General features: G+C 47.6%; 5 protein-coding genes across 5 annotated transcripts; 2 read left to right on the top strand and 3 right to left on the bottom strand.

The window, feature by feature from the left end:
* Positions 1-202: 202 nt before the first annotated feature.
* J7337_008422 (uncharacterized protein) lies at positions 203-2,220 on the top strand (the record flags this gene model as incomplete). The annotated part of the gene is made up of 5 exons (XM_044826041.1): positions 203-249; positions 315-434; positions 493-640; positions 690-758; positions 856-2,220. The coding sequence occupies 5 exons, from the start codon at positions 203-205 to the stop codon at positions 2,218-2,220; spliced, it is 1,749 nt and encodes a 582-aa protein (XP_044678958.1).
* Positions 2,221-3,596: 1,376 nt separating this feature from the next.
* On the bottom strand, positions 3,597-4,669 carry J7337_008421 (uncharacterized protein; the record flags this gene model as incomplete). The annotated part of the gene is made up of 3 exons (XM_044826040.1): positions 3,597-4,020; positions 4,073-4,545; positions 4,598-4,669. The coding sequence occupies 3 exons, from the start codon at positions 4,667-4,669 to the stop codon at positions 3,597-3,599; spliced, it is 969 nt and encodes a 322-aa protein (XP_044678957.1).
* Positions 4,670-7,614: 2,945 nt separating this feature from the next.
* On the top strand, positions 7,615-9,537 carry J7337_008420 (uncharacterized protein; the record flags this gene model as incomplete). Its single annotated transcript, XM_044826039.1, has 7 exons — positions 7,615-7,686; positions 7,831-7,980; positions 8,025-8,151; positions 8,209-8,323; positions 8,371-8,443; positions 8,493-8,588; positions 8,641-9,537. The coding sequence occupies 7 exons, from the start codon at positions 7,615-7,617 to the stop codon at positions 9,535-9,537; spliced, it is 1,530 nt and encodes a 509-aa protein (XP_044678956.1).
* A 555-nt stretch (positions 9,538-10,092) lies between these two features.
* On the bottom strand, positions 10,093-10,365 carry J7337_008419 (uncharacterized protein; the record flags this gene model as incomplete). The annotated part of the gene is made up of 2 exons (XM_044826038.1): positions 10,093-10,279; positions 10,310-10,365. The coding sequence occupies 2 exons, from the start codon at positions 10,363-10,365 to the stop codon at positions 10,093-10,095; spliced, it is 243 nt and encodes an 80-aa protein (XP_044678955.1).
* A 269-nt stretch (positions 10,366-10,634) lies between these two features.
* On the bottom strand, positions 10,635-13,622 carry J7337_008418 (uncharacterized protein; the record flags this gene model as incomplete). The annotated part of the gene is made up of 1 exon (XM_044826037.1): positions 10,635-13,622. The coding sequence occupies one exon, from the start codon at positions 13,620-13,622 to the stop codon at positions 10,635-10,637; it is 2,988 nt and encodes a 995-aa protein (XP_044678954.1).
* Between the last annotated feature and the right edge of the window lie 891 nt (positions 13,623-14,513).

Below are 14,513 nucleotides of genomic sequence, written 5' to 3'. Positions count from 1 at the left end.
CTACATAACCGGAATCCTCCTGTTGTTTTGAGTGACAAGGTTTCCGAATTTCCGGTCCTGACTGGCTCGATATTAGTGGACCTCGGGTAATACCATGTATATAAGTAACAGAGGCGCTACTGGCATCAAGTTGGCTTCTTCCTTGATACTTTTCTCATATATCTTTGACAGATTGTCTCTCCTATAAAACAAACAAGCAAACATGGCTGCTGCTGCTCCAGACTCTACTTATGACTTCATCATCTGCGGGTAAGGTTCCGCACTCACAAGGTTCAAGCCTAAAACCATTATTGGTTAACTAACCTGATTTATAGTGGTGGCACTTCAGGCTGCGTTGTGGCAGCACGCCTCGCTGAGGATCCCAATGTAAAGGTTCTCGTTCTAGAGGCTGGTCCCCATAATGAGCATCTTGAGAACGTTCACATGGTTGGAGGGTAAGTACCCCTGCTCCTGCAGCTGTTCATAAAAGCATTGACTAACTCATTGTTTTAGTTGGTCCAACAACTTCGACAAGGAGACTGACTGGAATATCGTCTCTATACCTGGCCCTGGTGTCAACAATCGCTCTGTGAAGCTTAGCCGGGGCAAGTTCCTTGGCGGCTCTTCAGGTTGCAATGGCACTCTTATGGTCAAGGGAATGGTGAGCTCCATTGATGGTTCTCAATCGATACTAGATCTAACCTGCGTAGAAACAAGATTATGATGACTGGAACCTATCCGGTTGGAGTGGTGATGACATGTTCAAGTACATGCTCAAGGTATGTGCCTAAACTATATCCTCAGCACAATGGGAGCTATCTCAACATTCCCACGATACAACTCTTCAGAGCAATTACTGACTTCTGATACTTACAGGCTGAGAACTTTCACACAAAAGATTGGTTCAAGGAGACGAAAGGCGCCCATGGTTATGAAGGCCATGTCCACACCGAGCCCCATGACTTGGCTCCTATCTCCAACTTGATCGGAGAATCCATGGTATCAAAGGGTCTTCCTCTCGACCACGATATGTTTTCCTCAGGTGTGAACCCCCATGGCTGCGGCCACTCTGTTAGAACAGTCCACCAAGGCCTTCGTACCACTAGCGCAGACTTCATCACCAAGCAGAAACCTAGAGATAACCTACACCTCATGGTCGAGACACATGTTGACAAGGTCATCATTGAGAAGGACAGACAAGGAGAGTTGAAGGCCACTGGTGTTCGAGCAGTCAAGGCCGATGGATCAGTCGTTGAGCTCAAGGCCTCTAAGGAGGTTATTATATCTTCCGGTGCTTACTGCTCACCCAACGTCCTCAACCGATCAGGCATCGGTGCAAAGGTTGAGCTAGAGCAGCACGGTATCACCACTCTTGTCGATCTTCCCGGCGTTGGAAAGAACCTCCAGGATCACTTGATCGTCTTTATGTTCTACGAGACTGACAAGGAGGGGCTCACCACTGATTCTCTAGTGTACCACGGTAACGCGTTAGAAAAGGCCTATACCCAATGGAAGGAGGAGAAGAAGGGCCCTCTGACAGTGTTCCCATTCGGAATCTTTGCCTACGCTCGCATGGATGAGCGTCTCGCCGACTCTAAGATCTGGAATGCAGCTCCTCGAAAAGAAGGCCGCGATCCTATGGGTCTTACTCCCAAACAGCCTCAGATTGAGTTCTTTACCACTGAGTGCTATGGCGGCCCGAAGCAGTACGACCAATTCCCCATCGACAACAAACACGCTTTCAGTATGATCGCCGAGCTCTTCGCTCCCAAGTCCCGCGGAACCGTTACTCTTCGCGACGCCTCACCAACATCTGTCCCTGTTGTCGACTGCAACTACCTCTCTGACCCTCTGGACCTTGAAGTCCTCGCTGAAGCATGCGCTTTTGGCAACGAGATCATCACCGAAGGTTCGGGCACCAAGGACATCGTCAAGGGTTCATGGCCCTCAGATCTTGTGCACCACAAGTACAAGACGCGCGAGGACTGGAAGGAATACGTCAAGGATAACGCTACAACTTGTTACCATGCCAGTGGATCGTGTGCCGCTGGCAAGAAGGATAACCCTATGGCTGTGGTGGATGAGAAGCTACAGGTCTATGGGGTCAAGGGGTTGAGAGTTGCAGATTGCTCGATAATGCCTACCGTGAACAATGGCCATACACAGATGCCTGCGTATGGAATTGGTGAGAAGGCTGCTGATCTTATTAAGGAGAGATGGGCTCTGTCTGCGAAGTTGTAATAATCGCGATGTATTGATACGAAGAGCTAGCATATGCTTCATAACCCGAAGCGAATTGCAACCAATTTGAAGAAACAAAGATCAACCAAAAATGAGGATACAGTATTACCAGCTCGTGTGAAGCTGTTCTGTCCTCCCTCCCCCCCTTGATAATGTAAAGACTCTGGAAGGGGTTGAACCGACGATTCTTGATGCCATTTACAAACTCCATGAAGATCAACATACCCTATACTTCTGCCTTTGTTCTCCGAGCCTAGTATATCCGTCGGAGCCATTCGTGAACCACCGTAACAAGGGTCAGGGGGTCACAATCCTTCGCCAAGATCGACGCGTTCCGCAGAGTAACATTGAGATCTTCCCTTGTACCTGGCTTTAAGTTGTACGTAACCAAATTGTCCGGAAAAGCACTCACTGAATATTCAGCATAAAATGGCCAGGGAGCAAACAAAACTGGAACCCTTGACCCTAGGTGATAAAAATATTTAGATAATTTACTCCAAGTTTAGAGAACTCTTTGCTAAGCTTAGTTACGTCTTCTTAAATCTTGAGTCTTCTTGCTCTTCGAAGATGGGTTCAGAGAGAAAAAAAAAACAAGGCAGAAAACGGACTCTCTTCTGACTAGGACCGAACCGCACGGATGCTGATCCCCAAGAGATGGCGTCTTCTAAAGCGGAAGGTGATTCTGCAGTGGGTTACCAGGCTTGGTTTGTTCAGGGGTGCAGATACAATCTGCCGCTTTCTTTAGGGCTCAATTTTGAGGTTGCAGTGAGGCAACTCGGAGTTGCAATCTCTGGTTGAGTTATAGAGAGAGAGGCCGAACCAACTCAGCCAGGCTGTCAGATCTTCAGACTCTTTATCCTTGGCTTAACATTGAGTCAGGTTGAGAGAAAGGTGCTGGATTTGAGCTTCGACGGAGCATATGTTCCGTATCAGTTTGAAGTCATGGCGAAAGGAGAGGAGATGGCTGAGCTGTGTTGTTCAAGCTCTGTTTGGAACGTTATGGTTAAGACTACATATGAGAGCTTCCACTAGTTTTTATCAATGTGCGGCAGTTGACAGCTTAGTACTCTACAGTCGCATCCAACACCTAAACCAGCTATCGCTAAGTCACGGATAGTCGTCACACCACCAGCGGGAACTAATTCTACGTTATCTATCAACCCAACTTGACAGACGGGATTGACATACAACGGTTTCCATGTGTTTATTAATCGTAAATATTATCACATGGTGGATTTCAGCCGGGCAGAGTATCAAAACAAAATAGATCATTACTAAAGTGGTATCTAAAACAAAAGTTCCTATCCATACGATTATTGTTAATGCAATCCCCAAGATCTGATCAACTCCCACGCCTTTCTCATCACCGATTGGTATCATAGTGATCGTTCATACTCCACCGTCACTGTCTTTGTCTGGACAATTGCTGGTTTGATCGTCCCCCCAACGATCCCCTTTTCAGAATCACTATCGATCCAACCCGTCACCTCTTCACTCTGGCCAACGCTGGTATTGTGTCCCACGCGTCCATTTATGGGGCCTAGAGCAAAGTTATCGGGTATAGGGTTCTCATCGCCATCGAATTGTGAATATTGTGTTCGGTCACGGCGTCCCTGGGAAGAGGGGCCAAATGGTCGACTCGGAGGCTTGGATCCTGTATCTGGCTTGCCGTATTTTGACGATTTCCCTGTTTTGCTGCCATATCGTGACTCGCCGATAAGCTTGGGGGCAACATGTTTGAAGAACTTGCGGAGCGTTGGCATCGTCGCACAGGTAATGATCAGGTTCGCTTCAACGATACTGGAGGCATGTTAGTTATAGCGCTCTGCTAGACGGTCAGAGAGATCCATACATCCAAATCGAAGGGAAAGCGATAACCCAAGTCAGGTCCATAGATTTAAGCATTCCAGGAAGAAGCGAGACGCGCACAATTGATGTGACTACTGTCAAAGATCCGATTGTAAAGATGCCCATCAAACCCACCTTTTGCTTGAAGGGCATCTGGAGTTGCAGAACCATCGGCAACGGCAGTATAAATAGGACAACGTCGCTGATGATGTTGGTTATGGCGGTCGCGATATACAGACCAGGTCTGTTAATACATTTGCCTTCTGTGATTGTAACATCCCAGTTCATGGCAATAGGATGGCAGGCAAACATAACAGCGAAGAATATCCCGATGGTGTATCCGCTGATAAATACAGCGGTTGACCAAACTGAGATTTTGAACCAACGCTGAGGAGACAGTCGGAAGTAGAACATGAGGAGAGCGAGTTTGGCCAGGGAACCACAGAGGACATATATGAATGCGGCAAGATAGACATCCTACTGTTGTTAATATCTTGTGAGAACAATTCTCCTTTCGTAAGAGACTTACCATTAGGTAAATGTTAAAGGTCTCAATAGAGGCTTCCCAGGCATGCACTCCTCCAGCGCCAGAAGCAAACATATGTAGGCAAAGGCTGATAGTGACCAAGGCCAATATCTAATTTTGCCGTCAGTTTTTGTCGATATAGACGCCTTATTCGTGGAACCTATAAAGCCATGACTCGTGGCTGCGAAGATACTTACATATGAAAATATGAGTAAGACTAGTATTTAATATCAGCACAATTCATAACTTCGATCTGTCATCCCATGCAGACTCGCCACGATTGAGTTTGCAGGGTCGAACCAACAACCAACAGCAAACAGATAGAAAACGACATGTCAAAACTTACCATCGTCAAACTGCAAGCCACCTGCAAGAAATAGCTTGACATACATCCTCTGGCAGAAGAAAAGAAAGCTCACAGCCATGCCGAACCCCGCCACAAAGTACGCTTCTGTCACTCCTTGTCTCTGTGGGTTGTCGAAGTTGACCACATAGCCCTCGGGCGGTGGCAGAAGCACCATTACTCCATCTATCAGAGGCATTTTGACATGGAGGTTTGTTGGGAGAAACTGAAGACTCAGTCTGGGGAAGGCCTTGGGTAATAAAGGATGGCTGACGGAATTCGGAACGATCTGAAGCAAGAGATGGAGACTAGCCGATGTGCCACTTAAGGATCAACACGTAGCTGTCACTCGTTTCCCCTCAAAGGATGCTACAACTTCAGACGGTAGGGGTAACTGTATATCACCGTGGTACTCGCCTCCCAAGGAGAGAGTCTCAGAGGCATACGTGATAGGCTCAAGAGGTTCTACTAACCGATGCTGCTTTGACGATTCATCACAGGGGACATACAGGTCATACATCAGAGAATATTCAGTTGAAAATTCACAGAAAGAACTTAACAGAACCAATAAATTCACTCACTGTGACCGTGGCCGGGTGTTTTGGCCCAGAAGATGAGAGTTGCCGAAGAACTCGCCTGAAGCCAAGAGATCCGTGAGCCAGGCACCGCAACCCAGACGCGGTACAGGGCATGTCGATCCGGCCGACAAGCGCAGGTGGTATGATTTCCAGACGGTCAGTGTGTTCGATATCATCGCGATATCCCAGGCCCTTTGTTAGACAGGCCCTGAAGTGGTAACGAGAGCCGGCCGTAGGACCTTTGCATTTCGCCAAGAGGTCGTGTAGAGTCAATGTAACTCCTGAGCCGGATATTCGATACAGCAATGGAATGTGTTTATAGTGGTGTTTTTCTAAGACGGCAATGCCGTTTATGTGTTTGAGGGCTTGCTGTGGCGATGCTTTGGATTGTTGCAGAGTTGTTTTGTTACCCTGCTGATGGAGATGGGCATCAAGATGTCTTTGGTCGTGATGCTTTGATTGTGATCAGATCGGGGTCATCTCATGCATGGCTACTAGTCTTACAGGCACTGAGACAAGGATAATTCATGATCAGCCATCATGAGTCCGGAAGATGAAAAGTTTGACACAACCGAGGAGTCAACAGTGAATATTGTTATCTATTAAGCTGCCATTCTTATATCATATAGCTGTATATACACTGAGCGAGATTGAATCGTATGTTCTTCTGTAAATGGCCGATTTCGAAGGATCATGAGGATCAGGTCTATGTGTATGGGAACTCAACATTAACAGCCGAACAAAGGATGACTGATCCTGCCCATCGATACCAGGGCCTGCTGTCTACAAGGGACAAAGAACTGTTACAGGAATGTAACTCGTTACACTTTGCCTTATTACCGATCTTCCTCACCGATCTTTGATTTCAGTTCGCAGCAATCTTATATGGCAGCCTCGTCTATCTCCAACAGAGCCAATGAGACATGTTCCGTCACTGCGAACAGACCTGCGGAATGGAAGAGCCCCTGCGACCTGTCATATCATATGCGGACATAATACGGAAAGTCACCAATACACGTGGAGTTCTTGATGACGATCAGCATCTGATAGAGACAGGTGAATAAACACTAAGTGGGCTGGGCTGAGTTGGCCGACTACCGTAGGTAAAATGGGTTTCTTCGGTTGCGCGGATCACACCTGAACGGAGAATAAACTGCAGCGCATAAACTATAGAGAAAGAAGAAATCGCGAATGGTACGGAGTAGTATAGGTTTCAATAATGGTTCGAGGTGAGGATCTATCCTTATGCAACGGTACTTGCGAATAAGGTTAAGAACTGGACAACCCTGTTCTGAGCCCTGCTTCTTCACCAATTCCAATCCCTGGTCCCGACTACTGTGGGGAAATAGGAGGATTCATGAGCCGTAAATCTCCTCAATCATATCCTCGTTCAAACAAGGCCCCCCCATACTAGTCTCGTCGAAAAGACCGGGATTCACAGCCAACCGCTTCAGAGAGGTCGGCTTTGGACCGAGGTAGGCGAGGCTTTCAGGACTTTGATATTGATGTTCAAGAGCTCTGATGCAATGCAAAAAAGTGACAAGGTATGATCCAAGACAATGGTTCTCATTGTCAAGGATGTTCCACGTGTATCCGAGTCCAATTGTGACAAGCTGCAGCTCAATCTTGAGCCTCACAGACCTCACCAGTGGCTACTTAGTAACAGTGTGTAGTATGTGCTTCCTCATTCCGGCCCTGTCTCCGAGTTGACGTGCTCATATACAATATATCTCCTGGCATATCGGTGGAACCTATCCCAGCAATAGCTGTGCTGACTCTGCTCCCAAGCTGCCACTAAACCACAACGAACATCACAAGACAGCATTAGGAATAATGTCTACTCCAGGCCTCTCTCCGGCCCCTCTCTCGCCCGAACATCGCTCCGTCTCCTATTGCCGAAGACAGGAGATCAACTAGTTCATCCGAGGGGCGAGTACTCCGTAGTTGGTTTAATAACAAGACGATCTTCCTCGTCCGTGACCTGTAGATCGTTGCCTTTCTTCTTGTTTTGATAGAGCATATCATCTTGGTTCTATTATCGAGGGTATCCTTTCTCGTCTTGTCATTCTTTGTTTGAGATATACGTTACAGTTACAACCATGAAGCTTGGTGTGTTGGCTACTGGTGCCGCTTATGGCACCACATTGCTCCCTTCTAGCCCTCAGCAGTGTGTAAGTCATGTCTCGAGTCGACCCCTCGTCGATCGACAATTCCTGATACACATTTAACCTGCATCATGTTCTCTTATCCCGTCACAATGAACAATTATTCTTATCTCTTCTGTAACCTGCATAATGGCTAATGTCACATCAAAGTGCTCTGCTCTGCTGAAGGAGGCTGGCCTCTCCGATCTTGTCGTCACAAAGAACCAGTCACTTTACAATGAGCGAATCGACTCCTACTGGTCCGTCAGTGCTGCCTTGCATCCTGACTGCATGGTACTACCCAAGACGGCACGTAATCCGGTTTGATAAGTCTTTCCAACGTTTAGTCCTGACACCATCCATAGCCAGATGATGTCTCAAAGGTCATGGAGGTCATCACCAAGAATCAATGCAAGTTCGGTATTCGCGGCGGCGGCCATGGCAACTTTAAGTTGTCCAACTCTGTCGAGGAGGGCATTACAATCGACTTTGGTAAGTTATAGGCGGTGAATCTCATCCCATCATCGTTATTCATGCTAAGAGCTGTAGGTTTTATGAATGGAACATCGTACGACGAAGAGAAGAATGTCGTGAGCGTAGGACCTGGTGGTCATTGGCAAGATGTCTACGACACTCTTATCCCATATGGTCTTGCTGTCGCTGGGTATGCCTATATACCCTAAGTCTTCTTCCATTACTTACACTCTATAGTGGTCGTGCCGGAACTGTTGGTGTTGGTGGTTTCGTGACAGGTGGAGGAAACTCCTTTTATTCTGCATCTCATGTAAGTGACAGAAACACTAAAAAGGCACTCGACATACTAACATATATAGGGAATGGCATGCGATACAGTGGCGGGTTGGCAGCTCGTCCTCGCCAACGGTGACATCGTTGAGGCTAACGCCGAATCCAATGCTGATCTCTGGCAGGTGAGTGTCTTTATATCACACCATTCGAATCAGCCATGCTAATACCAACTAGGCCATGAAGGGTGGCTCTGGAAACCTGGGTCTGATCACAAGAATCGACATGTATCCCATTGAGTTTGTCGACCGTAGCAACCCTTCAATCTGGGGTGGCAACCTTCTCTACATGCCTGAGTCAGGCCCTGCAGTTATCGATGCCCTTATTGATTTCACCGCCAATGTCCCCAAGGACGAAAACTCCAGCAGCATCGTTTACTGGGCTTATCTTCCCGCCTTAGCTGGTGGCACTATTCTCAACGCAGCTATAGAGAACACCAAGGGTGAGGTCAAGCCCCCTGCTTTCGACAGCTTCTATGCCATCCCTGATATTCAAGGTGACACCACCGTCACTGAAAAGCTTAGCAAGGTCACCAAGGATCTCGGTTCAGGCCAACCTCCCCACTTCCGCAACGTCTGGTTCACAAGCTCCTTCAAGCCCAATGCTGAACTCCTGAACTATGTCGTTGAGAAGTATGACGAGCTCAACCAGGCCCTTGAGGCTCTCATGCCTAGTGCCGAGTCAGAGCTCAACACACTCTGCATGTTCCAACCCATCACCAAGTCCATCGCCGAGAAGGGTGTCAAGAATGGCGGCAACGTCATGGGTCTAGACAAGTATACAGAGGACGGGGATGGTATCATGTTCCTCCTCACCTGGGCTGCTAAGGGTGAGGCAAGCGAGGAGGCTGCTTTCCCTCTCCTCAAGGCTTACATGGACGATATCGAGATCAAGGCAAAGGAGATGGATGCTTGGTGGGCTTGGAAGTTTGTCAACTACGCTCATCTTACACAAGATCCCCTAGCGACTATTGGAGATGAGGCTCTTGCCAAGCTTCGTGCTGCCAGCAAGAAGTACGATCCTCAGGGTGTCTTCCAGAAGCTCCGATCTTCTGGTGTAAAGATTCCTTTTTAACCAGAGTACTATATAGATAAATATTAGAGGCACTATAGACTGTATGCATTTGAATCACATAGATCTCTAGTCGAGTGTATATTCATCAGCTTAACTGATACTAATCTCATCTCGGAAGATGTTCATGAGATGCAAATAGTCCAAATGATATTATCACCCTCCCATTACAATACATAACTGACCCAATGACGGGATTACCAGTCGATAGTAAGTACTATGTTGCTATCTACACGCTTATCAAGGGAGGATGGAAGAAAAACCACGGCCTCGGTCCTATATAGCAGAAAGATTTAGGTAAGTTTAGGATAGACTTGGGCAAATTAGTGATATCTTAGCAGTCCTTTAGACTAGTTTATTTTGGCACATCGGCTTAGTGTTAGAGGCTTTCTTAACCCTGACGATGATCTTGTTATTGTGATATTTTATACAGTATCGAGGTCAACTGAAATGAGATGAGGCTTCCGCGTTTCTCGTCCACAGAGTCTTATTATCATCGATTCTTATGCGGCGTAATGCTCAACAGAATTGAGCCATGCATAGATCAAGTGGTCCCTCTCAGTTCCTAACAATCTTCTCGCCACCAAACCATGCTCGAATAGTAGGCCAGTATGTGTAGTGCATGTAAACATCAACAGAGGCAACGACTGCGAGGCCTGCCAAGACATATCGACGATTCTGAGGAGAGGCATTCCTCCATTTCTCGACCAAACTGGTAGACTTTCGGACAGTGGGGGCGACGGCGCTTTTCATGGTTGTTGAGCTTGAGATGTACCTGCGAGCAGCTTGGCTGGCAGAGGTGGAGAGGCGGATGGTGATGGTGGGCGACATGATATTTTGTGGTGGTTTGATTGAAGTATTTGTTTTGGGTTTGTATAACTGACGGTCACGTATGTGATTGAATTGTTTTATCGAATTGTTCTTGTTGCTTTTCGATTCTACCAGAGTCGACAAACAGTCTATATAAATATTCTCAAGTGATATAAACCAAATTCCAAATTCCGTTATGCTTAACCATAAGGCCTAACGATCCCCCACAACGCCTCGCTGCTCAAACATGACCGGCATTACTTTGAACCATCACAAATGATCTCATCACATCAGCCACCTGGTCGCTTCGGTCGATTCGGTCGATTAATCGTCAGCGGTTTGAATGGTTTACGCAATCGGTCCATTGAAGGCGCCGGCCCCAGGCCAACTGGGCGTCTCACACCTCCATTGGGTTTTACAGACATGAATGTTGTCGCATGAAGACTTGAAGCAGGCTTGTTAGGCAATGCTTCTTCCTCGTCCCCTTTGTTCTCTTCTTCAGGCTCTTTTCTTGACGGCGGCCGCGGTGGTGAACTGGAGAAACAGGAGTAAGGCTTTCGAGGGCCCGCGTCTACCTTTGGAACATTTGGTTTTGACAGAGGTCGTGCAGAAGGAAGTTTGTGTTTTGCCAGTTCCGGATCTATCAATGGCTTTTGTGGCTCCAACCCTGTTGGCAGTCTCCCCGGCATACTATTCTGCCGTGAAAAAGCAGACTGGTATCGCACCTGTGCAAGGGACCTGGACTGCTGCTGCTGCGGTACAGGCTGAGGTTCAGGCGGAGGTCGAGGAGCATCTCTTCCATGGTTAAGCCAGCCAAGCATGCTCTTCTGTCCAACGCCTCTTTTCGTCGATCCCTTCTTTGGCCCTGGTTTTGAGTTTGCTGGCTGTGCTGCGGCTGCGGCTGCAGCATCTAGGGCAACTCTGTGAGCTCCCGCAGTTGTGAACCCTGGTAAAGCAGAAACAGTGAAATCGGACGATTGTTCCATTGTCGTAGCATATTCTCTCTGCCAGGGAAGCTCATTTGTTTCATCGTATGAGGTGACCGGGTGCGCCGTACGTTGGCGCTTGGGTGCCCGCGAGTAATGTCGGCCAGTCTCTTCGTCGTATCTATCGACGTTCTTTGGGTCGACAGGATCAGCCGGAAACCCGTCATCTTCAACTGAGAACATAGGAGGGAGTTTTTCGATTATTGCCTTCTCGCCGGGGGCCTCGCGCCCCAGGATTTTAGCAACGCCCTCTACAACTGCTCGATCGAATGATGGCCCCTTCTTGGCGAAGACCTTGGATGCAAAGGGGGAGACAAATGGTGAGAGTTCAACCTTGCTGCTCATTCCTTGAGAACCGTATAGTGGGCAGCTTAGGTACAGTAGCGCTTGAGCTCGTGTCATTGCCACATAGAGGAGACGTCGTTCTTCATCTGTGTCTTCCGACCTTGAATGGGGTATTGATCCGGTGTAGACAGAGGGCACGAAAACAACAGGCCACTCCAGCCCTTTTGCTGCGTGAATGGTCGATATAGTGATCAGCGACTTCTGGTCTTTTGTGTCGCCTTTGTTCTGTGCATCCGATGCCAATGATATGTTGGCCAGGAATCGGCCTAGCATATCATCCTCTCTTACTTGGTCCATATTCTCGATTTCAGGGAGTGCTTCTTCCTCAGGTCCGCCAAAATCTCTCATAAAATCGCTGACCAGATTAACGAACTCCTGAACGTTGGCCCATCGCTGTTCGTGTTCTTCTGTGTATTCTTCCTCCAAATACTTCTTGAAATCAAGATGGCCAATCAGTTGCTCTATCAAGTTAACCAGAGTGACGGGGCTGCTCTGATTAATTTGATCGGCTTCTTTGCGTAAGCTCGAGATGGTACGTATGAGTTCTGTATTGAGCTTTTGCTCCATCTTTGGTCTGATGTTTGTGTTTGCCCTACGATTGCCTTTACAGTGCTTGAGAATCAAAGTCCAGAGGCTTATGTTAGTCTGCTCCGCCTCTTCAAGAAGAGATTTGATTGTTGCTTCTCCTATACCTCTTCTTGGCACATTGATGATCCTGGCTAGCGCATCGTTGTTGTCAGGCTGGCTCACTACACGAAGGTAATCTATCAGGACTTTGATTTCCTTTCTTTCGTAGAATTTATGGCCTCCGATCATTCGGTATGCGACACCGGCTTTCCCTAGAGCTGATTCGATGTGTCGAGAAAGCGCAGCGGATCTTAAAAGAATTGCGACATCTTCAAAATTGAGCATGTTTCCAAACATCATGATAACCCGTTTGATCTCAGAAACGATCCATTCGCCTTCAGATGACGAACTCTTCAGTGTTCTGAGAACCGGTCGCGCTCCCTTAGTGTGGACTGGCAGTAACACTTTCTGGTATCGCTTTTTGTCTTGCTGAATAACGTTGAGAGATACATCAAGGATGGATTGTGACGATCGATAGTTTTCTTCCAGGGAGATTTCATCTGTATCAGGATAATCTCTTAACAGTCGATAAAGGTTTCGAATCTCGGCTGAGCGCCAACCGTAGATACTTTGATCAGGATCGCCTACAATTGTGATTCGCTGGCGTGCTTGGGCGAACAACTTCATCAGCTCATATTGAATGCCGTTTGTATCCTGGTACTCGTCGATAAGGACGGTCTGGACGTTGGAAACGCAAGCTGGGTGATCTCTCAACAGCTCGACACACTTGACCAGGAGATCATCATAGTCCAGCAAATTTGACCTTTTTAGTTGAGCTTGATACTCTTCATAGCATGTCCTTAGCCCTGGGTTCTCCTTTTTGCCTTTCTGCGCTGGAGCCGCGGCGGCATTTGGTCCCTTCGCTTTCTCTTTGCTGATCCATGACCTTGCATGTAGCGGCTCGATACCAAGCTCCAGCCTCTTGCAGATTCTCTGGATGATCGCCCTCGAATCTCCGTCGTCTGCGATTCCAAACTTGGAGTCTAGTCCGATGCGATTTCCGTATATAGACAGATATCTTCGGGCAATCGAGTGAAACGTTCCAAGCACAATCTTCTTTTCGCATTCCTCGCCTAGAGCTTTTCCTATACGCTCTTTCATTTCTCTGGCGGCTTTGACGGTAAAAGTTGCGACAATCACGTCGGCAGGTCGATAGCCGACTCTTTGGATCAGCCATACTACTCGAGAGGTAAGAGTATGAGTCTTTCCACTACCGGGGCCAGCTAGAATTGCTACCGTCGATGCAGATGAGGTAACAGCTCGGCGTTGCGCCTCGTTCAACGACTGAAGAATCGCATCTTGTGTGGTCGCGGTGGACATGCTGGGTACGTGGACGAATCCACGAATTGCTGTCGAGTGATCGGGGAGAATAGTATCATTGAAATTCTATACCCATGCGAGATTGCTCGAATGGGATTACGGCGTGTATTTCAGCCACCGGAGTCACTGTATCTGCATTCGATCGAGGGGCTTTCGCGTTGATGAGGAGCGGGCAACGCGCAACGCGATGTCATTTTCGCGATGTCACGTGTATTGTAACGCCTACGTTGTAGGGTGGGTAGGACTAAAACACCAGGAAGCTATACATATTCTACGCTCTGATGTCATTGTTGACTTCAATTAAGTACCTATCTTGTTCTTGTTTGGTGGTTTATTTAATGTTCTTGTCTACCTTATCATCCACATTTTTGCTCCTCATGTTTTTGAAGAGAATATTGTGCTCATGACGCTGGTCTCACCATTCAATTTCCCCCATGGTCATCGTGAATTCCTCCATCGACTGACTCTGTGGATGGGCAAAAGCATTATGTCTGTGTGTCACATGCTCATCTTTCAACAACTCTGTCAGATCTCGTTGTCAGCTTCGTCACATCCCCTTTGCGCTGAGGCTTCCCCCGTCACTATCACTGTCACGATATGCCATATCAATCACCGCTAAAAGAGTGACAAACAAAAGTCCAATGCTACGGTGATGTCCCACCCTAGGAGTTTTGATCAAGCCAAAAGCGCACTGTTGCCCAAAAAGGTCGCACTCTGAAACATAATATTTCTGTGGGTGCTGTGAAACATCGCAGTCTGTTCATTATCAGCCAGGGACACATCTATGATCGTAGAGCATCAGGATTCATGAACCGCCCCGATTCCCCTGCACAAGTGCTCACCGCATAGCGCCTGTTTTGCATCTGTAACAAAACTCAACATGGCCCTCAA

Source organism: Fusarium musae, chromosome 6 (assembly GCF_019915245.1).
Source record: "Fusarium musae strain F31 chromosome 6, whole genome shotgun sequence".
NCBI classification, from domain to species: Eukaryota; Fungi; Ascomycota; class Sordariomycetes; order Hypocreales; family Nectriaceae; genus Fusarium; species Fusarium musae.
The sequence above is the reverse complement of the archived record's forward strand: the minus strand, read 5'-3'. Positions and strand labels throughout refer to the sequence as shown.